This window comes from Thalassophryne amazonica, chromosome 1, assembly GCF_902500255.1.
Source record: "Thalassophryne amazonica chromosome 1, fThaAma1.1, whole genome shotgun sequence".
NCBI lineage: Eukaryota > Metazoa > Chordata > Actinopteri > Batrachoidiformes > Batrachoididae > Thalassophryne > Thalassophryne amazonica.
Genome location: NC_047103.1, coordinates 129,088,780 through 129,112,941, shown reverse-complemented (window position 1 = coordinate 129,112,941; position 24,162 = coordinate 129,088,780). Strand labels below are relative to the sequence as shown.

The following is a 24,162-nucleotide window of genomic DNA, read 5'->3' as shown; positions in this document are numbered from 1 at the left end:
TGTAGTTATGTCAGTTCCGCATTGCTGTCCGCAATCCTGACTTTCCCTCATTATCTGCCCCGACCTTCTTCTTTAGGACTGATAGGTCAATGAGGACAGACTCATGTCCTTGTTATGTGAGTTGGAGTCAAACTGATGCTGAGAAAAGTCAAATATTCCAAAATGATTTCAACTTTTCGATCTTACACCCAGTGCAAAAGTGTGCACATCACATTTCCACCCAATGCAGTGGTGGCTTTCACACCCAATGTCCATGTCATCAAAATCAAAAGCAGAATTGCACTCATCGGTGTTAGGATGTTGGTCTGAAAATGAGGCACGGTGAGATGGAGTGCTGGTGCACTGGTCCGTGGGAGCAGAAGGCAGCTGTGCCATAGCCCATCAAAATCCAGGTGTAAAGTCAAGCACAGTGTCTCCTCTCAGTTGGACGTCTCTGGAAGGCCTCCCTAGGCAGACGATCAGGCAGCATCTTCACTGGATGCCCAAACCACTTCAGCCAACTCCTTTCTATGTGAATAAGCAAGCAGCTCAATTCTGAGTCCTTCCTGGACATTCAAGCTTCTCACCCTCTCCTTGAGAGTAAGTCCAGATACCTAACAAGTGAATCTCATTTCTGCTGGTTGTATCCACAAATCTGTTGTTTTGGTCATTACCCAAAGCTCATCAAGGATAGGAGCATAAATCAACTGCATAAATGAAGCGTTTTACCTTCTGGCTCAGCTCTTTCTTCACCCTGAAAGATCAGTACAGCATATACAGGACCTCAGATGTACCCTGAAAGTCTTGTACGGCATCCACAGGACCTCAGATGTATCCCTAATCCTAATACCTGTGTACCCCGTTTGTGCACACAATTAAACTAAATTAAAAACAACCATTAAATGAATTAAAACTGAACACTCATGGAAACACACAAAACTTCATCTTACTGCTTCACCTTAGGGAGCTTTGGCGACTGCTGTCTCCTGATGCACTCTGACACTTTGGCAGAGATATCAAATAACGTTAACTTGCCAGAAAGCCTGTCTTCTGATGGGGTGCAGCCTGGGATGACAAATGACATGTTGATTGGTATATTTCTTGTTATTTCAATTTATTTCTTTTTATATAGTGCCAAATCACAATAAAGCTGCATAAGGCCCTTCACACGAGTAAAGTCTAACCTTAGCAACCCCTAGAGCAAGCACACAGGCGACAGTGGTAAGGAAAAACTCCCTCAAATGGTATTGAGGAAGAAACCTCAAGCAAACCAGACTCTGAGGGGCTTAGACCTTTCTATCAGTTACAAGAATTTTACTCATTTTTACAAAGCTGAAGAAACAGCAAACCAGAAATCAAACAACATGAAAAAACTAGGTGCAGTTGTTGAGATGACCACAAAAGCATTTACATCGCAGTTGGGGGGTCATCCAGCGCCCTGGGATGCAGGGCCAGTGTTCAGTCATGATGCTGTCAGCGGGCCTGCAACATGTATTCCAAATATAGACTAAAGTTATGACATCAACACATCCATGAGTTGTTGTTGGTGTTCATTCAGTTGCTCCCATCTTGTTCGGGTCGCCACAGCGGATACAGCCTGATCCACCTTGGTATTTGGCACAAGTTTTACGCTGGATGCCCTTCCTGATGCAATTCCAGTTTTTTACCTGGAGAAACACACACAGCTGCTAGTGTTCCAAAGAGGTCTCCCATCCAAGTACCAACCAGATCCTACACTGCTTAGCTTCTGAGATCTGACAGGATCAGGCTTACACAGAGCAGACTTATCAACTTATCAGACTTATGTGCTTATCAACACATCCACGAGTAATTTAGGAAATAAATCCAACCTCTTTGCACCCTATTTTGCACTCAAAGTCTACGCCCACAAGCAAAGTGGAGCTGGGCACACCCCAAACCACTTAGACCTTGTGCTATAGGTCACCAGCATAGAATCCTTGAAGTGATGATGTAACACTTTCTGTGTCTGGCCTGTTGTTTCTCAGTCTCAACAATTAGCTACAGATTCCTTGGGATTATCAGAGTACTGCTAAGTTAGCTACCTCAAGCATCATGGTGAAACCGCATCTGCAAAAATGTCAGTCATGAGCCAAAGCTAAAGCTGGACCACAAATGAACTTGAGGATCTTGAAGATAGGTACAAATGATGACATCATTCATGAAGAAAGATTGTGGCTATGTTTGATAGCTTCAAGTCTCCTTGATCCTTCCTACTTCTTTTACCTCATTATTTTTATTTATTTCTGGCTTCACTAGCTTGACACCATCAAAGCGGAGGTGGCACAAAACACAGAGGCCTTGCAGTTTGGACAGATGGAGCTCAACAGTCTTCTCAGAGACAAACGTCATGTGGAGATTATGATCCGGGCCAAGCTCAGCACGGTAAGAGAACAACGTGTTTACTAGAGATACAACTTTTTCTTTGCAATCCCATATTCTGATGAGCTTTTTCAAGAAAACAATGAAAATCAGTGTTTTTTTTTGTTTTTTTTTGTGGATGTGATGAATAAAGTTCACCCATGACTAACTGAAATTTTTACATTTGGTTACATTTTGGGGTATTCCCAAAAACTACAACCCTGGTTAAACAATCAACCAAAACAGAACAGCTTAAAGTAGACCTGCATTGAAATAAATGTGGTCAGATCTCAGCCCAAATTTGTAATTAAGCAGAGAAATCTTCGATTAAAAATGACAAATTTGCAGCTAAAATTTGGCCCTCCGCGAAAACTGTTTGTACATCCGGGACATTGCCGTAACGTGAGGGAGAAGACAGAGTGCTAGCGCCTTCAGTCCGATCCCGCATTGAAATTGATTTTATCTGTTAGTAATGTTACTGTTATACACATCCTGGTTTCAACATCCAAAAGTAAGCTGCAATGAATGTGAGATACAGCTCTGCATGCTCAGATCAGCAGCAATATCGACAGCGGGTGACATTCTTCCCCGACGCCTTGCTGTCACTGCCTCTGATGCGCTTACCGAGTCTGCTGGCTCGGTAAACGCCGCAGCGGGCCACTCACACCGCCCCTGTGTCTGCTGAGCAGAGCTGCGGCCAACTCCGGCACCACATCCCTGTCTACTGAATGGAGGTGCGGCCAACTTGGCAACAAGTCCAAGTCTGTTTTGATGTGGAGCGCTCTGGCAGCCCGCAAGGATAGACTTCTTGCGGAAAAATCTGCAGCACTGCACAGTCTCGGTAATCGCAGCCGCAGAGCTCCGTAGCCACTGAGAGAGGTTTGTATCTTTTTAATGACTTGGATTCTTTGTGAGTCTCGCATCCGTACCCCGCAACGGTAACACCGGAGGCTAAAGACGTGTCGCATTTGAAAATTTGATTGGGCGTATGAAAAAGTCCCCAAAAATAATTTTCAAGCAAAAATAAAAGAAATGTGTACTCACCAAACGTACCGCAAGACAATTTTAAGTTTTAAAAAAAGTCGATCCTTCCGTATAAGACAATAAAAAGGTACTTTTGTAAGAGATGCAAACTGACGTAAATCCACAAATTACAGTTGGTGCGCGCGATGCATGCTGGGATAGGGTCTTCTCTCTTGCGTCTCGGCAACATCCTGGATGTGATGACAGTTTTGCGGAGGGCCAAATTTTAGCTGTAAATTTGTCATTTTTAAATGAAGATTTCTCTGTTGTATGACAGATCTGGGCTTGCAGATTTACTTTACTACATTCAGAAGGATCTTATATGTACATGTAAGTCATTTTTTGGTCCAAAGATGTGACTATATTTATTTCAGTGCAGGTCTACTTTAAACGTGAGTTCTAGTTACATATGCATAAAAGCTCATCTAAATAAAACACAGGAATTTTTTTGGTGGTGGGGGGGTGGGGGGGTCGGCGGAATTAAAAATATGTATTCTTACTGTTTACATTCTTTGTCTGACTTCTTGTCCACAAAGTAAACCATCACAGTTCAGATTATTCAGGAAACTCAGACTCCAAATTAGTATAAACCTCTGACCAGTGGCAGCTTCATTGCTTTTATTCTTGGTGGGGCTAGATGGTGGCATGGTCGTATCATGGTGAGGTAATATAATTTATAGAAAATGTGCACATTTCAAGGGTCCACTACATACATGTTTTTAATAAACACATAGCACACATAAGGTAGAACTAGCGCAGGTAGCTGACATTTTTCAAGGGTAGTAATCAATTATGCAAAGTTTCTATAATGAGTTGGAATGGTGTGAGTCCAGAATGTTTTTAGAACCTTAGACCTCAACAGTTTTTGAGGAAGAACTCAACCCTTTTATTTCCTGTTACATACATAATTTTTGTCTTAATGTATTTATAAATTGTTCAGGTTCTTGTTATCATATACACATTTTTATTATCATTATCAGGATTATTATTTTTATTTGATTTTTAAATGGACCACAATGGAAATAAGTGTTATCACTTTCTTGTGTGTATTTTTAATACATTGACAATTATATTATGTACTTACATTGAACTTACAGATTAAAATCACACACGCACCCACGCATACACATGCACAGACGCCACTTCACTTTTAATGTATGGATGATTTACTGCCCCCCCCCACTGGAATGGCCACAATGTAATTATCAACATCCATTGTTTGCTGTTGTGAGGTGACAGTGTGAACCACTAACCCACCGTGCTGCCCTTTCCCAAGTTTACATGAGTAAACATGCTTATAGTCAGGTAGAAAAAGCACTTTTGGTCTCCATAACTAATTTTAGTTTTAAACCATAAAGTTATGCAGAGCTGACATTGCTACCACACACATCATGCTTTGCACAAGGGCAGACAAACACATTCCTACACGTGCATATGTACGGTCCACTGCTTCACCAAATCTACATGTCTTTGGAAGTGAGAGGAAGCCGTGCGCCAACACAGGGACAACATGCAAACTCCACACAGAAAGAACCAGGTTGGAAGTAGACCTTGGACCACTGTGTTAGCCACTAAGCCCCATGCTGCTACCCTAAACAACATAATGGAAAAAAAAAAACAAAGCAAAACTGGGGATGCTACAGGAGCAAACAAGTCAGAGAATGGAGCTGAGGAACTTGGGCTCAGTCAGGATTTATGTGAGCAAATATCACTTTTCTAGTGATGGAAATTAACTTGGTAGGTGGGGGACCACAGCCCCAATACACCCCACCCGAGAGCCACCTATGGTTATGACAGTGAACTGCTCAAAATCAAGTTTCCTTCATTTGACACAATCACAGCAGACCAGGTGACAACCTAATGAGCGAAACTTCAAAAAACATTTGCAGCAATATGTTTTCTTGTGGTACTGTCCAAAGATCCTGTGTCGGGGTGTTGGTCTTCCCTGCCCTTATCACAAACATTCCTGACCGCCCTGTCATGACTGTAAAACTGCTATTGAAACCAGACAAAGACTCAGTTTGTCTCATGGTTAACTGACAGCCAGCTGGAACTCCCCTTGCACACAGTGCCTTGAAAAAGTATTCAGCCTGTTGGGATTTTACAGATTTTAATTTGTTTATGACCATTTCAAATACAACAAGTAATTCTGGCTTCTCAATATAACAATTTATAAAATTATCCTCCTAAAACTCAAAGCAAATCTCTTCAACTTGATATGAATTCAATAAAGATATAAAAGCCAAGAAGATAAGTAATGGTTCTGTTTGGTAAAATACCTGTAAATAATCAGTTTTATTGCCAGTTTTCTTCAGAGAAGTCAGGGGATGGATACATGAACATTTCCACCACGAAACATCGCGCCGACGGGCAGGCATGCATGAACCCAGTGCGAGAGTTTGTGCACGCCCTGGTGTCTTTCGGGCAGGAACACACAGTACCAGCTGCGGCATATCGCACCACTTATGTGGAGGAAATATAAAAAAAAACAGCCAGTGTCGCAGACCGAACGGTCCCCCTAAAAATCGTCCCCCCTAATGATGCAGTTCACAGATTAATACTTCATTTCGGCTTCAAACTGCACTCCAGTCATCATCTATCTCGGCGACTGATATCTGAAGCTTTTGTACAACAATCATTTCTACATAAATTCAGCATTATTTCATCATAAAAGGCAGCAGAAGTGATCAGAGCACTGTGGCTAAATGAGCCGTGAGCTGATGCATTCACTGCATGTCGCACATTTCAAAGCGTTATGGAATTTCGCCTCGTTTCTGCTTAAAATGGCCTTGTTCTTAAAACGCACTTTAGAATGATTTAAGAGGTTTTACCTTTATTATCTGATGGTTAATAAGCCCATTATCCATTTGATTGCTTTGGGTGAAGAGACTCCGTCTTAGATGTGCTGCTCTGATCCGAAATGACGCATGCACAAATGCAAAAGGCGGACCGATTTTTAGGGGCAGACCGTTCGGTCTGCGACACCGGTACCTGTGGGACCACATCGCGCCGCTTATGTGGAATATAAAATAAAAATAAAACCAGCCGGTACCTTTGGGACCGCATCACACCGCTTATGTGGAAAAAAACAAGAAAAAACAACAACAACAAAAAAAAACGTGTGACCCACTGGATGCGAAATTGTCCACAGTGCAAGTTTAGAATTTTGCATCAATGGTGCAAAAGAGATGTATAAAGGAGGACTTTTCGTAAGGAGAATGCAGGCAGTGCAAGCCTAGATTTGATCTGCTTTGTTGAAAGAAAATTCTTCTCTGCTCCACTTCACTATGAAGGTGAGCAGAGTGAACTCCGTGGTCCTGCTACCCTCTGATTCCTACTTCTAGAAGAAACACTTCTCTAATATTAATTAAAATATCAATAAAATACATAAATATAACACAATGCTAAAATACCCTTGGCCACATGAGCCTTGTCTTCTTTATAATTTGCAGATATTTACATTAATTATTAAGATTCTGTTGTCTTACGTACAATTTGTACATGTTCAATAAAGCCCCTCTATCAATCAATCAGTCATAAACAATAGTTACGTATTAACGGCATCTGCAGGAGGTCCTGTGTTATAGGACAACAGTTTTGTGTGTGTGTGTGTGTGTGTGTGTGTGTGTGTGTGTGTGTGTGTGTGTGTGTGTGTGTGTGTGTGTGTGTGAGAGAGAGAGCGAGAGGTCATAATAATTTTGTATTTTATTAATTTGTATATATAGATGGTTTTGTAGCCATTTTTAAGTATTTCTGTTTTTTTTTTAATCCTGGTTGTTTGTTTTTCTGTGTTGTCATGGGGACCATGATGGAAATAAGTCTGTGCTTTTTTGTGCCATCCTCGGCAAGTATATGTATGTATATCACCCACTCATCGTCAACTGCTTACTCCAATTAAGGGTCACAGGGGGCTGGAGCTGTTCCCAGCAGTCACAGGGTGTGAGGCGGGGTTCACTCTGTACAGGACGCCAGTCTGTCGCAGAGCCACATGCAGACAAACAAACACAGTCACACCCGCACGCACACCTATGGACAATTTAAAGTTTCCAGTCCACCTAACCTGCATGTCTTTGGATGTGGGAGGAAGCCGGGGAGAACCCACACAAACATGGGGAGAACACGCACACTCCACACAGAAAGGCCACAGGTGGGAATCGATCCCATGGCCTTCTCACATGTATGTATATTGTTATTGTTATTTCATATCATATATTTTGCCAAATCAATCAATGGGGGGGCAGATTTTCAATAACAATGAAACATTAAGGCTTTCTTCAACAATATGTTGAAACATTTGCATACTGCAGCCATGTTGTACTTCATGGGATACAAGTGAGTATCCAAAAATGGACTGAGCAGGTGCCTTGACACATGCACGAAGGAGATCCGTGCTGGTTGGATTCATGTGTAAATCTGTGGATCAGCACAAGAACTGTTGGCACAGTGTAAATCTCCATGTGATTGTTCAGCTCGCAGCAGCCAGAATCATTCTCGTGTGTGCGTGCACGACAATATAATATTGTGCATGCTTAATAGAACTTCACAGCAAAAAGCAGCTGTTTAAATGTGTGCTCACTGCTGGGGCTATTTCATGTGTTTCTCATTTGGAATTACCTTCTATTCGCTCCAAAGGCTGCAATACTGAATGTAAAATGAGTATTATAAAAATATATAAATCAGAAGGCGACATATAGGAGTATTTCCTCACAAGTGTCATTTTATGGCTCCAAAATAGGCCACAGCTCAGCTCACATAGACCTGTCATTTTAACACATGAATGATGAAATAAAACTTCTCTTTTTGTGATTTGCACCACCTCATTGTTCCTTAAGTCTCACTTTGGGGATCACATCAGCAACTGCACATAATTCATGGTGAATATTTTATCCGAAATTGTTACAGTGCTTATGCACAGTGAGGGTTCAGGGTCTCCGGCGCGCCCTGTTCTGTCATCGCCATCAGCAGCAGAAGCAGCAGGAGTGCAGGCATTTTTATTATAACTGAGCCAATGTCACGCGAGCACTTTGAATAATTCACCAACATCTGAGTGCCAAAATAGTTATGCAGAAATGATGTGCCATTCTGCAGCCTGTGCAGAAGCATCTCTGTATTATGCACCGCCAGTCAGTACAGGATGGATCAAACCATCTTCCTCGGTCCTGTGTGCACTGGTCACGTAAAGTAATGGTGCAGCTTTACTTAGGTGTCATATAATATAAATAATGAATGTTTATGAGTGTAATGGTAAGAATATTTCATAAGGTGAAAGATGAAGTGTTCCATTCAATGAGGTGTGCATAAATGAAAAAACACATTCATTATTTGTTTGGTGGGTTAGGGTTAGGGTTAGGGTGTGTGTCACTGGTCCTTTCAGGTCAAGAGGTTCCAAACAGTCCAACATGAACTTTAAATAGCAATCCAATCCAAAATTGTTTTCAGTCAACCTCCATAAACAGTCAGTTCAAAAACAATTTAATCTAAAATTGTCCATGTACAGACTGCCACTTGCTTTCCTCAGTCCAGTGAAAAATCACAACAGAAATTTGTTGAGCTCTTCATCTGACAGCACTTCTACTTCAGCTAGAGACGTCCCAGCAAATACTGCAAATGCCTCCAGATGGTTTACAGCATACTGGATTTGTTTTTTTTTTATGTTAGAAGAATGAGCACTGTCAATAAGCTTATTCAAATCGCGGTCTGTCACCAAAACAAACCTTGCCATGTTTGTTTTTAAACTAAGTGTCGTCACCCTGTCAAAGGTTGCGAGAGTGCTAGTGTGAGCATGCCGTTCAGCAATGCTTGATTGCTGCATGCACACAAACGAAATTCGCTGTATTTTTACGTTAAGGTGGTTGCGACGTGCAATGGTACAAAACGTATGGAAAAATTGGTAAATTGAATAAAATTGCAAATAGGACAAATGATCAATATCACGTGACATACAAACCACCAATCAAATGACAAGGATCTGTTTAGGTGTCATATAAAGCAAATAATGAATGTTTTTCATTCGTGCAGTAGAAATAATGTTTTCATTCATTGAAAGATAAGATGTACCATTCAATGAGATGCCACCAATTTGAATGGTGTGTTCCGTCTTTCAACTCAACAAAATATTCTTGCCATTGCATGAATGAAAAATATTCATTATTTGTATAATAATTACCTGCAACAAAGAATCAATGTATTTTCATAAGCTTAGAATGAGCCCTTCATATCTACATGGAAGCTGGCCTCTTCATGGAGTACGACATTTTGCATGGTGATACAGTAGCCCAAAACAGATGCAACTGAAGAAAAAAGAGAAGGAATCAGTGGTTGCTCTTCGACACACTTTTTACTGGTTGCTACGGCAGGTTATCAAGTTTACGAACCCTTATTTCTCTGAAATGGAAGATCATACTGTACATGTTGCTTATCTCAAAAGAAAGCAAGAGAGTATTAAATCATACTTTTAATCTTTAATTTATTAGGAAAGGATTTATATAATTATCAAACTAAGTTCATGTATCTAATTTGCAGGTCATCTTCCTACATTCTACAGTTAACTCATACCCATATCTTTCCACCAGATCTGTTTTCTGGAAGAAAAACTAAAGGATGTCAAAGGGGAGTACAATCACAAATTGGTACAAGCCAACCAGATTATTCTGGGTTTAGAGGGAGAGTTAAAGCAGGTGAGGATGCAGATGGATTACCGGATGAATGACTACCACCTCCTGAACGACACGATGATGCTGGAGAAGGGCATCAGCAGCTACCAGGAACTGATGCAGGGCATAACCACTGATACAAACAGGTGAGGATGACCGCAGGTGACAAATAGTGTAGGATGCAGAACTGGAACTAACCAGTATTTCATATTTCTAGCCAGGTAATAGTACCGATGGGCATGAAGACAGAAAGGAATCTGACATTTGACCCCACTGGCCTAGCCAGGGTGATGCTGGAATCCACTTAAGTGTAAGCAACATTTGGTCCAAATCATGTTAAATATCAAATTCCTTGACCTTGATCTTTGCCAAAATTAATTCCTTAAGGGAAATTTCCGGTTCAGTATTCATCAACAGATATTTGGTAGACATCATCATAAGGTCCTAGTGTGAGTCAGGCAACAAACAAACAGGCCCACATGCCCACCATGTGTGTGCCCGAATTGGTGGACAGTGGAGTGAAAAATCTAATCCCAATGATTCAACTTTGTTAAATTTGATCTCGTCTGCGCAATTTCAGAACCCACCTTTTATAAATGCCAAGTATGGAAAGTCCTTGCTCTATTCATGGATTATTGATCTCCAGCTGCATATTCAGAGCACCCTTATGCAAACATTGGATGTTCACAAAATATGTACCATTTTACCAATATACAGGTAAACACTGTTAACTCACGTATGCGTAACTTGTGTTTTGGCTTTTCTCGCGGTCGATTTATAGACCCCGAAAATTTAGACTACTGTATAATTGATTTAAAGTTTTTTTTGGTCACCCTCATTATCTCGCGGTCTGATTTTGCAGACCCCAACTTGTGCAAGTTAACGAGGTTCACCTGTAGTCTGTCCAGGAGTTTATTTCCCCTGCTTAGCATTTGCCTCATAGATTACACTGATTAATGTGTGTAAGTGCCAAACAAAATCACACACATGGTGCATGTGTGTCATCACCTCTGGCAGATAAATGTGCCAATCTGCACAAAATTCTGGGAAAGCCCACTGAAGAGATGTAACAAACTCCTGGGCAGACATTATCTCCAGATTTCATGCACATGTTATGTTACTGTATAATACACATGAAAAAAAACCTGACAATACTACAACAGCAGTTAATTATGCAAAGGGTAAAATACAATTTCTAAATAATAAAAAGAATACTCAGTATAGTAATTTATAATTTACTAAAGAGCTCAATTGCCACGGTGGGCCAAAACAAAGGGAGCACAGACCAAATGTTGCCTACAGACCCCAAACTGGACAACAATGATTGTCATAACCAAACTACACTCAACAAAAATATAAACGCAACACTTTTGGTTTTGCTTCCATTTTGTATGAGATGAACTCAAAGATCTAAAACTTTTTCCACATACACAATATCACCATTTCCCTCAAATATTGTTCACAAACCAGTCTAAATCTGTGATAGTGAGCACTTCTCCTTTGCTGAGATAATCCATCCCACCTCTCAGTGGTGCCATATCAAGATGCTGATTAGACACCATGATTAGTGCACAGGTGTGCCTTAGACTGCCCACAATAAAAGGCCACTCTGAAAGGTGCAGTTTTATCACACAGCACAATGCCACAGATGTCGCAAGATTTGAGGGCGCGTGCAATTGGCATGCTGACAGCAGGAATGTCAACCAGAGCTGTTGCTCGTGTATGGAATGTTCATTTCTCTACCATAAGCCGTCTCCAAAGGCGTTTCAGAGAATTTGGCAGTACATCCAACCAGCCTCACAACCGCAGACCACGTGTAACCACACCAGCCCAGGACCTCCACATCCAGCATGTTCACCTCCAAGATCGTCTGAGACCAGCCACTCGGACAGCTGCTGAAACAATCGTTTTGCATAACCAAAGAATTTCTGCACAAACTGTCAGAAACCGTCTCAGGGAAGCTCATCTGCATGCTCGTCGTCCTCAATGGGGTTTCGACCTGACTCCAGTTTGTCGTCGTAACCGACTTGAGTGGGCAAATGCTCACATTCGCTGGTGTTTGGCACGTTGGAGAGGTGTTGCCTTCACGGATGAATCCCGGTTCACACTGTTCAGGGCAGATGGCAGACAGCGTGTGTGGCGTCGTGTGGGTGAGCGGTTTTCTGATGTCAGTGTTGTGGATCGAGTGGCCCATGGTGGCGGTGGAGTTATGGTATGGGCAGGCGTCTGTTATGGACAAAGAACACAGGTGCATTTTATTGATGGCATTTTGAATGCACAGAGATACCGTGACGAGATCCTAAGGCCCATTGTTGTGCCATACATCCAAGAACATCACCTCGTTGCAGCAGGATAATGCACGGCCCCATGTTGCAAGGATCTGTACACAATTCTTGGAAGCTGAAAATGTCCCAGTTCTTGCATGGCCGGCATACTCACCGGACATGTCACCCATTGAGCATGTTTGGGATGCTCTGGACCGGCGTATACGACAGCGTGTACCAGTTCCTGCCAATATCCAGCAACTTCGCACAGCCATTGAAGAGGAGTGGACCAACATTCCACAGGCCACAATTGACAACCTGATCAACTCTATGCGAAGGAGATGTGTTGCACTGCATGAGGCAAATGGTGGTCACACCAGATACTGACTGGTATCCCCCCCCAATAAAACAAAACTGCACCTTTCAGAGTGGCCTTTTATTGTGGGGAGTCTAAGGCACACCTGTGCACTAATCATGGTGTCTAATCAGCATCTTGATATGGCACACCTGTGAGGTGGGATGGATTATCTCAGCAAAGGAGAAGTGCTCACTATCACAGATTTAGACTGGTTTGTGAACAATATTTGAGGGAAATGGTGATATTGTGTATGTGGAAAAAGTTTTAGATCTTTGAGTTCATCTCATACAAAATGGGAGCAAAACCAAAAGTGTTGCGTTTATATTTTTGTTGAAACTAGCACAGGTAATTAGATATTAATTTGAGATGAGCACTGCAAGAAAAAGCCTCATTGTGGTTCTTAGTAGTATCAGGCCAATGCCAATATACAGTGATCACTTTTAGTAACCCTGAAATAAAAAAGAGAAAAATTGAAAATTCCATCATTTTGTTTTTAATGTTAAAATAATATTAAGAAACATTTCCCCAATTCTGAAATCATCATTCCCCACATGGTTGTGTATTTTTTTTTTGTTGTTTGTTTTTTTGCTGCAGAAAAGATGCATTTCTGTATATACAGTTGTGTTCAAAATAAGTGTTTACATGAAGAAAAACTTATTACATTTGTTACTACTTTACAGAAAGTGAAGAAACAGGAATATCAGGCTGTTCAAAAAATAGCAGTATCTGCATTTGTCTTTACAAACTAAAACATTTATTGTGTAAACTGAAAAATGCTTGAAGATTTAACTTTACTGTGAATCACTGTACTAATATTTAGTTGTATAACCACATTTCTGAGAACTGCCTCACATCTGTTTTGCATGGAGTCAAGTAATTTCTGGCACCTGTGAACAGGAATTTCAGAATTTACAGAACGCACTTTAGACCTCCTTTGATCACCCTGGAGCTGATCATTGGCTGAGTCTTTGCCATTCTGGCTATTCTTTGATCCATTTGAATGGTGGTTTTGTTTTCTTCCAAGTCATTCTGGTTTTGTTGCCATTTTAAAGCATTTGAGATCATTTTAGCTGAGCAACCTACCATTTTCTGCACTTCTTTATATGTTTTCCCCTCTCTAGTCAACTTTTTAATCAAAGTATTGTGGAAATTGCGATGGATGAAAAAAACGAGACAATTTCCCATGTTGGCAATGCAATGGCGTGTCCTTTATTCCAAAATCAAGGTTAAAACTCTTCAGAACAAAGCTTGGCACCACCCATTAAAAACAGCAGTCCTGGTGCAAAAACATCAAAGGGACTGCATCCTTTTAACTTTGAATGAGACACACGATGTGTACAGCACACACCTCAGTGCATTGTTACATACAACACAGAACATGCTAACAACAAACAATAACCATGTATGGTGAATTATGTCCATGGTGTCTATTACATATTGAAATATGTCTGCTACACTACGCTGTTCTTCTGAACAATGTCTGGAATGACATTTTACTGATTTTCAGAGTGCATGACAACCAGCATGTACATTTGCTGCCTTTGTTGTTAAATAAAGGCCACCTGTAAAGGTGTAATAAGGGTCACAGAAAGAAAAATGCACTCTAGTTTTTTGAACAGCCTAATATTCCTTTTTCTTCACTTTCTGTGAGTAATAAATGGTTAATTTTTCTTCATGTTTTGATTTGGAACAGAATGTGTAGTGTTCCCAATGCATTTGTATGTGTGGCAATAAAAACCATGAAAGATTTTGAGCTTAACTTACTTTTTAAACACTATTATTTTGAACACAACTGTATTTTTCCAGCATTTGAGGAGTAGCAGTTACTCAGTTCAGAAATCTTCACATCGTCTCTTGCAGCAGTTGGTCTACAAATACAGGTACATTAAATCTTGACAGTGCTTGTGCTTTCTTCCCTGACAGTTCGCAGTTGGCTTCAGAGGCTCTGCACAGTGGTAAGTTGATGCAGCTGGAAAATACATGACAATTTAGTCGGAATATAGATATACATTATCATTTAACCTCAGATTGCTTGTAGTAAAAGCTTGTGGAGTCACTTGACCACACATTCAAAATGTTTATATCATAGACTGTATATTTTATCACCCAAAGGTGCTTTTTTTATTTTTATCAGGTAGAAGCATGTAAAAACCATAATGTTGCAGAAAACAGTGAAATATGTTCTCATCTTCTCCTGAAGGCCAGCACAAGAGTGATCACAAGGTGACACAGGAGGAGGTCCCTACTGAGGAAGAAAACACTTAATCCAGCAAAAACCAGCAAGTGCAGGATGGAGGCCTCTATGAAGCTGAGATGGTTGCCGTTAGCACAGTAGAGTCCATCACGATAAGCAACGATCCCAAAACCAGGAAGAGTTCATCGTCTTCCAACTCATCCTCCTCTGACAATGAAGATAAAAAGCAAAACAAGGAAGTCCCAGACGTTTGAGCTTGTCCCGTCTCCTCTCCATCACCTGAACGAGTATTTGCCCAACCTGTGCCGTTAAATTGAAGTTGTATTGCTGTACTCATACATCAATGGAATAAATTTGTTTTCATGTAAAGGGGTTGTTTCACACATATTTTAGTTGTTATTCTCTGAAATATTTCATCAAAGCGGCACAAAAATCAAGAGAAGTGTGACAGTCATCAGTTCCCACTCTACTGACATGACGACAGGTGGTGACCATGGGAGCAGGTTGTCCATCATGAAGAGCATCATCTGAGGAGGGACGGTTGGTCTATTCAAATAAACTTAACCATTATCCTGGCCCTTATCCAAGTCACCGTGTCTGCAGATTCCTTCAGGTCATGAATCCTGATATTATAGGAGAGCGAGAGAGAGGCTGGTATGTGTCATCTCTAGGAGAAAAGTCAGGTGTGCCTTAAACATAGGAAATTAAATACTGGGTCCACAAAAAGTTGAATGGGATCATTGTACTGAGTCCAGAATGCAAAGCATTACACCACAAGACCATTCTGTGTCAGAGGAAGAATTTGTTACATTAAATAGGAAGAAATGTGAATCAAGAACTGGGCATGCCCTCTCTACCGCTACCTCATCTTCAACAGTCATAAGATTTCATGTTACACACAAACAAAGTTTAATGTAAGAAAATTACTCAACCTGATTTAGGTGAAATCTCTATAATCATTTCAGACAAAAAGAATAACCGCTTTCCACAAAAATTTGCAGAGACCACACAAACGACAAGTTTCTTCAGTTTCTCAATAGCAAAAGTCAGAACATTAATGTCAACATCAAGTGAAAGCCATTTTAGAGTATTAAGCATTTCCATTAAAAAATAAATATGTAGTATTAAGTAACAATTCATAGAAATTAATATTGGTAAATAGTATCACTAGCCAAAATTGTAATTTCAGGCTTTTTTTTTTTGGTAAAAAGATTACAGAATGATGTACAACAAAGATGTTTTGTGCAATACTGTCAAGATATGGTAAAAGATGTGAATGAGCCTTCTTCATTATTTTTCGCACCTCATTACAAGAGTACTGGACATGTTTTTATAAAAAAAAAAAAGTGAGACAAAGGGGCCCTCTTGTCAGGTGGAAGCTAATTTTGCAGAGAATCAAGATTGAGTAACGAATGTGAAAACTGTGATTTTGATGCCATAGAATACTGTGTCATCTGCATAAAACTCTACACAATAGAATAATTGATTAAATACATAGCTTTTGTACATTAGGATTAGTGAAAGTTGTTTAACAGAAAAGCAGCTGAAGAAAACCCAGTAGAAGGGAAAAAACAAAAAAACTGCCAGTCATATACAGCATGCACTCCTTGAACCACAGCGAGGAAATCAAAAGGTCATTTGAAGAAAAGCAGCCGCCACCCCCTGAAATCTCTTACACTAAATGAATAGATCACTAATATTCTGTGTGAAGGAGGTGTAAATAAAAAACACAAAAAAAAAGACACGCACCATCAGCTGAAGCTTGCACATACATTTTTTATAATTGATTTATTTCAATTTTTCAAATGACAATGGTACAGACAACATGAAAGCACAGAGAGGAAGGAGAGGGATTTGAATTCATCCAGTGCAAGGATGCTACATGATCAGGGTTCAAGGGCAGGCAAGCGTACCAAATGAAGTAAAAGATATTGTATCAAAAATTTATTTGCTTTCCATATATATATATATATATATATATATATATATATATATATATATATATATATATATATGACTAATAATTCTCTCTAATTGCAACGCAAGTACTGCTTTTTTTTTCCATTATCTTAAGCCTGGGCTTTGCCCAAGTACAGCAAACATTATTTTTTGTTTAAAAAGAAGGAAAAAAAAAAAAACAAAAAAAATACTTTGGAGCTAGGCAGGGCCTGAGAGGCGTCCTGAAGTCCTGTTCAATGTGGTGTCTCAGTGTGCTGCGAGTTGAATTCCCCTGGTGGACGAGTCGGCCTCAGCGGGAAAATGTCTTCCCACTGAAAATATAAAGACATCAAAAACAACCGACATGTCGTTAATCACAAAATCCTTTGACATTTTATTCATTGTTTCAGCTTTGTTAAATACTTCTTTCACTTATACAGGTGTTTTATAGTAGTACTGCTATTAAATAGGAGTACACAAGCCAGTATTTTAGATCAGTATTGGTCCAATACTGGCCAAAACTACTAGAGTAGATGTGGAAATACAAAAATATACATAAATAAATAATCCAATGTGATCCGAGTCTTCTACTGCACATCTGTGTCTTGTTGTGGGCTGTGTATGTTTTCCTTTGTGGAAGTACAATATTTGTTTCATAGTTTGAGTTGATGTTTAGATGGCTGTGTTTTCAGATGGGGAAGAACATTATCAGGTTAGTACTGGCAGACAGAAGGTTCCACTAGCTGTATGATATTGGACAAGAAGAAGTAGTATTGTGCCATCCCTACTATTAAGTACACAACTGTATTAAATGTAAGGTATTTGTGGTATGTTCTGTGTTTCATACAGTATTATGAGTGAAGCGGCGCGTGGTGGCGCCAAGCTCACTCATGGTACAGGGAGTCCCAAACAGGAAGTGCCAAACACTTCCTGGATCGACACTTCCTGGACTGACAGATGAGATCCCATGGAATCTCGCTGGAAAACAAAAGTTCCATGGAATCTTGCTCACAAAAGGAAAGTGATGCGAAACTGAATCGCCACTCCTTTCCTGGTGTAGTGATTGCCGTGTAACCAGTCTGGCTTGCCAGCTAGGTTACTGCATTTGGCCTCTCCTTAACAAATGTGTCCATAGCAGCACCTTCCCGTGGTGCCCCTCGTTTCCACAGAGCTGCTATGGGTGCGACCGAGTGCTCGTCGGAATATCTAAGCCCCCGTGCTTCCGAGGTGAGGCTTTTGAGCCATAAGCTAGGACAAGGACAGCCTGATGTAAAACCTATGACCTGAGGACCTCGCTGTCACCATCCCAGCTTGCTATGCCATGACAGATGAATGCCGGGTGTAAAGGGTGGGGACGGTATGCGTGCACTGTTTCTCACCGAAAAAAGCCTTTGCGCAGGCCCAAGGGACAAGTCCACATTCCTCTCCACACCAACCCCCTTTCTTCCCCCTCTTTCCCTCTATTCCAACTCTTCTAAGCCCTGTAGCGACGGGAAAGGTGCAAAAACGGCAGGTGAAAGATGTCACTGGAAACCACAGTTTCAATCCCGCATGCAGGCGGTTCAGGATACTGGTCGTTTGATGTTGACCCTGTGGACGACAACATCGCTGGGCAGCACCCTGAATGACCAAGCAGCCCTCTTTAGGGACAGCACTGCTTGCTCCAGACGGAGAGGGACCTAGAAAAGGTCTTGTCTCCATCACTCCCAGTTGGCTGGCTGCGGTCAACGGGCATCTTCCCAAGCAGTAGCAGAACATCAAAGAAGGAAAGGTATTCACCGACCTGTAAGGGTGTACAAGGACTAACTCTTGCGTGTTGGAACATCAGAACCATGTTGGATACAGCAGACAGTAATCGTCCAGAGCGTTGCTCCGCCTTAGTTGCACACTAGCTGGCAAGATTGAATGTTGACATCGCTGACATCTCAGTGAAGTCCGCTTTGCAGAGGAAGGCAGTCTGAAAGAACATGGCGCCGGATACACCCTCTGCTGGTCAGGCAAACCTGCATCAGAGAGACGCCTCTCTGGCGTCGGCTTCATGATAAGAGACTCCCTTGCCTCCAAACTTCAGACTCTTCCGATAGGTTATTCTGACCACATCATCTCCATGCGCCTCCCACTGCGAGCAAAGAAGCATGCCACTCTCTTCAGCGTGTACGCACCAACTCTTCTAGCAGACCCTGCAGACAAGGAAAAGTTTTACGCAGATCTGTGCAGCCTTGTACAGTGCACTCCTGTAGACAACAAGGTCTTCATCTTTGGCGACTTCAACGCCAGAGTGGGCCAAGATTCAGAAGCCTGGAAGGGAGTCCTTGGTAAGCACGGCGTTGGAAACTACGACGACAACGGGCATTTACTGTTAGAGTTTTGCGCAGAGCAGGAACTTATCATCACAAACACAATCTTCCAGCAAAAAACAGTATGAAGACTACCTGGATGCATCCTCGGGCCAAACATTGGCATCTCATTGACTATGTTCTAGTGCGCCAACGAGACCACAGAGATGTCTTGCTGACCAGAGTGATGCCCAGTGCAGAGTGTCACACCGACCACTGCCTTGTTTGCTACAAGATCAGTCTCCATTTCAAACCCCAAGCGAAGAGAAGAGGCACTCCCCAAAGAAAACTCAAGATCGGTGGTTTACAGTCAGTGGAAGTGAAAGCAGACTTCCAGGCAAACCTACGGTCTAGGCTTGAAGATCCCAACCGTCCCACTGATCTTTCCCCTGAACAGTTCTGGGAGCATCTGAAAATCTCAATTCAGCAGTCCTCAGAAGAAGTCCTTGGGTTTGCTACTAAGAAGAACAGAGACTGGTTTGATGAGAACAACCAGGAAATATAGGAACTGCTAGCGAAGAAGAGAGCTACACACCAGACCCACCTAGCTCAACAGTCCTGTCCTGTGAAGAAAGCTGCCTTCCGCCTGTCATGCAGCAGTCTCCAGCGCAAGCTTCGAGAGATGCAGAACAAGTGGTGGAAAGACCTCGCAATGAAAACTCAGTTTTGCGCTGACACCTGACTCACAGACAAGGCGTCAATCTTGAGTCGATGGTCGCAACACTTTCAGATGCTCTTTAGCACTGAACGCATGGTGCAAGACTCAGCAATTCTTCGCATCCCCCAACAACCAGTTAAGACAGAAATGGATGAAGTTCCAACCCTTGTTGAGATCGTAAAGGCCATAGATCAGATGAAGAGTAGCAAGGCTGCTGGGATTGATGGAATTCCACCAGAGATTTGGAAGCATGGGGGTCCAACGCTACATGCCAAACTGCACGAATTGCTGCTGGGAGCAGGACAAATTTCCACAAGATCTCTGTGATGCAGTCATTATAAGCTTGTACAAAAACAAGGGAGGGAAGTCAGACTGTTCAAACCACCGCGGGATTACGATGCTCTCCAACGCAGGCAAGATTCTAGACAGGGTGCTATTGAACAGACTGATACTGCACATTGCGGACGAACACCTCCCAGAGAGCCAATGCGGCTTCAGAGCCAATAGGAGTACGTCCGACATGGTCTTTGTCCTATGACAGCTCCAGGAGAAGTGTCGTGAGCAGAACAAGGGCCTCTATGTAACGTTTGTGGACCTGACAAAAGCTTTTGACACCGTGAGCAGAAAGGGTCTCTGGCAAATCTTAGAATGACTCGGCTGCCCCCCAAAGTTCCTCAACATGGTAATCCAGCTACAGTGAGGAAAATAAGCATTTGAACACCCTGCGGTTTTGCAAGTTCTCCAACTTAGAAGTCATGGAGGGGTCTGACATTTTCATCTTAGATGTGTGTCCACTGTGAGAGACATAATCTTAATAAATAAAAAAAAAAAAAAAAAGAAATCCAGAAATCACAATGTATGATTTTTTTTTAATAATTTATTTGTATGTTACTGCTGCAAATAAGTATTTGAACACCTACCAACCAGCAAGACTTCTGGCTCACACAGACCTGTTAATTTTTCTTTAAGAAGCCCTCTTATTCAGCACTCTTTACCTGTATTAATTGCACCTGTTTGAACTTGTTACCTGTATAAAAAAAGACACCTGTTCACACACTCAATCAATCACATTCCAACCTGTCCATCATAGCAAAGACCAAAGAGCTGTCTAAGGACACCAGGGACAAAACTGTAGACCTGCACAAGGCTGGGATGGACTACAGGACAACAGGCAAGCAGCTTTGTAGAAGACAACAACTGTTATGATTACACTATGTAACAAATTTTTATTTTTGTTTTGTTCCTGGGTACACAGTGTGTTTTCCTAACCTGTTATGCCTTAAATAAATAGAAAATAGCTGTTATTCTACATAAACTTTGCTTCTGTGATCAGGACAATGATATTTTGAAATCTGTCTGTTTTCAAGAATATTCTCCATTCGCCTTCACTACTACTGAGTAGTCTTCTAGAATATTCTTGAACTGCTAGAACTGTCCAGAATTTTCTAGAAGTTTCCAGAATTATCTAGAAATTTCAAGAAACTTTTAGAACTTTCTAGAACGTTAAAAAAAATAAAATCAAAGTTTGTGCTGAATGTAGTCATTTTTCCATAGACTTTAGACATAAGCAGTTGAAATATAACACTTAGAATCCAGGAACAAAAAATGTGTTACATAGTGTTATTTATTAGAAAGTGGAAGAAACACAAGATGACTGTCAAGCTCCCTCGGTCTGGGATTCCATGCAAGATCGCACTTTGTGGGGTAAAGATTATTCTGAGAAAGCTCAGAACTACACAGGAGGACTGGTCAATGACCTGAAAAGAGCTGGGACCACAGTCACAAAGATTACATTAACAACACATGATGCTGTCATGGTTTAAAATCCTGCAGGGCAGCAAGGTCCCCCTGCTCAAGCCAACACATGTCCTGGCCCTGCAGGGCAGCAAGGTCCCCCTGCTCAAGCCAGCACACGTCCAGGCCCGTTTGAAGTTTACCAGTGACCATCTGGATGATCCGGAAGAGGCATGGGAGAAGGTCATGTGGTCAGATGAGACCAGAATAGAGCTTTTTGGAATCAACTCCACTTACCATGTTTAGAGGATGAGAACAACCCCAAGAAATCCATCCCAACTGTGAAGTATGGGGGTGGAAACATCGTACTCTGGGGGTGCTATTCTGCAAAGGGGACAGGACGACTGCGCCGTATTGAAGGGAGGATGGATGGAGTCCTGTATTGCAAGATTTTGGCAAACAACAACCTTCCCTCAGTAAGAGCACTGAAGATGGGTCATAGCTGGGTCTTCCAGCATGACAATGACTCCAAACCCACAGCCAGGGCAACTAAGGAGGGGCTCCGTAAGAAGCATTTCAAGGACCTGGAGTGGCCTGGCCAGTCTCCAGACCTGAACTCAATAGAAAAATCTTTGGAGGGAGCTGAAACTCCAAACCTGAAAGATCTAGAGAAGATCTGTATGGAGGAGTGGACCAAAATCCCTGCTGCAGTGTGTGCAAACCTGGTGAAAAACTACAGGAAACTTTTGACCTCTGTAATTGCAAACAAAGGCTACCATACCAAATATGAACATTGATTTTCACAGGTGTTCAAATACTTATTTGCAGCAGTAACATACAAATAAATTATTAAAAATTATACATTGTGATTTCTGGATTTTTTTTTTTAGATTATGTCTCTCACAGTGGACATGCACCTAAGATGAAAATTTCAGACCCCTCCATGATTTCTAAGTGGGAGAACTTGCAAAATCGCAGGGTGTTCAAACACTTATTTTCCTCAGTATACATGAGAATCAGCGTGGCCAAGTTAGACACAGTAGTGACCTCTCAGAGCCGTTCCCCATCTCCAATGGGGTAAAGCAAGGACGCGTTCTGGCTCCAACACTTTTCTCCATCTTCTTTAGCATGATGCTTAAGCAAGCACTAGATGACATCAATGACGAAGACGGCGTCTACATCCGGTTTCGTACTGACGGCAGCTTGTTCAATTTGAGGCGACTGCAGGCTCATACCAAGACACTGGAGCAACTGATCCAAGAGCTGCTTTTTGTAGATGATGCTGCCCTTCTTGCCCATACAGAGGTTGCACTGCAGTGCATTACATCCTGCTTCGCAGATGCTGCGCGACTCTTCGGCCTGGGAATCAGCCTGAAGAAGACAGAAGTCCTGTACCAGCCAGCACCTCAGGAAGAGTATCGCCCTCCTCATATCATCATCGGCCAGACACAGCTGAAGTGAGTCCACCAGTTCAGCTACCTAGGGTTTACCATCTCTTCAGATGCCAAGATCGATAAGGAAGTTGACAACAGACTGGCAAAAGGAAAGAGTGCGTTCGGCAGGCTCTACAAGCGAGTGTGGAAAAACAAACATCTGAAGAAAGGCACAAAGATTAGTGTGTATTGCGCAGTCATACTCACCACACTCCTGTACAGTTCTGAATCATGGGTCACTTACCGTCATCACATACGAATACTTGAGCGTTTCCATCAGCGCTGTCTACGCTCCATCCTAAACATCCACTGGAGCGATTTTGTCACAAACATCGAAGTCTAATAATGTTCACTGTTGCCGCACTTTGTGTGAAATCATAGTCATATCGTGTATCATACTGATATGACAATATTGAGATATAATAATTTGGCCATATTGTACAGCCCTACTGTCAACTAGCTAAAAACTTTGAATATTGATTTACTGTACATCTACATTAAAAAACTGCTTAAAGTGGCAGGGGGTTAAGAGGGCTGTAATTGGGGGGGGGGGGGGGGGGGGGGGAGAAGCACACACCCCCAGAAGCAGAAAGGTTTTAAGCATGCTACTGCTCCCCTGTAGCATTTACTCAAAAAAAAAAAAAAAAAAAAAAAAAAAAAAAAAAAAAAAGTCTAAAGGACCTAAATGACATGGTGAGATGCTGAAGAGCTTCACTCATTCATGTCTGCAACATATATATATTAGCCACCAAATTTTACACTGGCCGGGTCTTTTCAAATCACAGGATTATATGAAACCAGCAATTTTTCAAAACTCACCATTATACCAACTGTACTCGATCTACTGATACATTAAGAGCAGAACAGAGACTTCATATGTGTGACTAGTGATTGGTTTATCTAAATGAACAGCTGTAAAAATTCCAACCTGACTCACTTCCACCTCTTAAGAAGTGGTGTTTGCAAACAGCACTACACGCCTCAAAAGCACACAAAGAGTTACTGATCAGAAAGTCGTAAAGACACAAGAAAAAAAAGACAACTACCAGAGAGTGGCCACAATAATCTGCTTGACTGCACATAGTTATTACACACACACATATACACATATATATATATACACATACACATATATATATATACACATATATATATATACACATATATATATATACACATACACATAATAGAGATACAGATACACCATACAAAT

General features: G+C 41.5%; 2 protein-coding genes across 2 annotated transcripts in view; one reads left to right on the top strand and one right to left on the bottom strand.

The window, feature by feature from the left end:
- Positions 1–15,216, top strand: part of LOC117520380 (keratin, type I cytoskeletal 14-like) — a 30,715-nt gene extending 15,499 nt beyond the window's left edge. The window contains exons 5-8 of the mRNA XM_034181731.1: positions 2,257–2,382; positions 9,954–10,180; positions 14,580–14,611; positions 14,857–15,216. Coding sequence (XP_034037622.1) covers positions 2,257–2,382; positions 9,954–10,180; positions 14,580–14,611; positions 14,857–14,921 — 450 coding nt within the window. The 3' untranslated portion in view covers positions 14,922–15,216. The remainder of the gene's footprint in view (positions 1–2,256; positions 2,383–9,953; positions 10,181–14,579; positions 14,612–14,856) is intronic.
- A 1,690-nt stretch (positions 15,217–16,906) lies between these two features.
- arpc2 (actin related protein 2/3 complex, subunit 2) overlaps positions 16,907–24,162 on the bottom strand; it is a 36,735-nt gene continuing 29,479 nt past the window's right edge. The window contains exon 10 of the mRNA XM_034174398.1: positions 16,907–17,120. Coding sequence (XP_034030289.1) covers positions 17,099–17,120 — 22 coding nt within the window. The 3' untranslated portion in view covers positions 16,907–17,098. The remainder of the gene's footprint in view (positions 17,121–24,162) is intronic.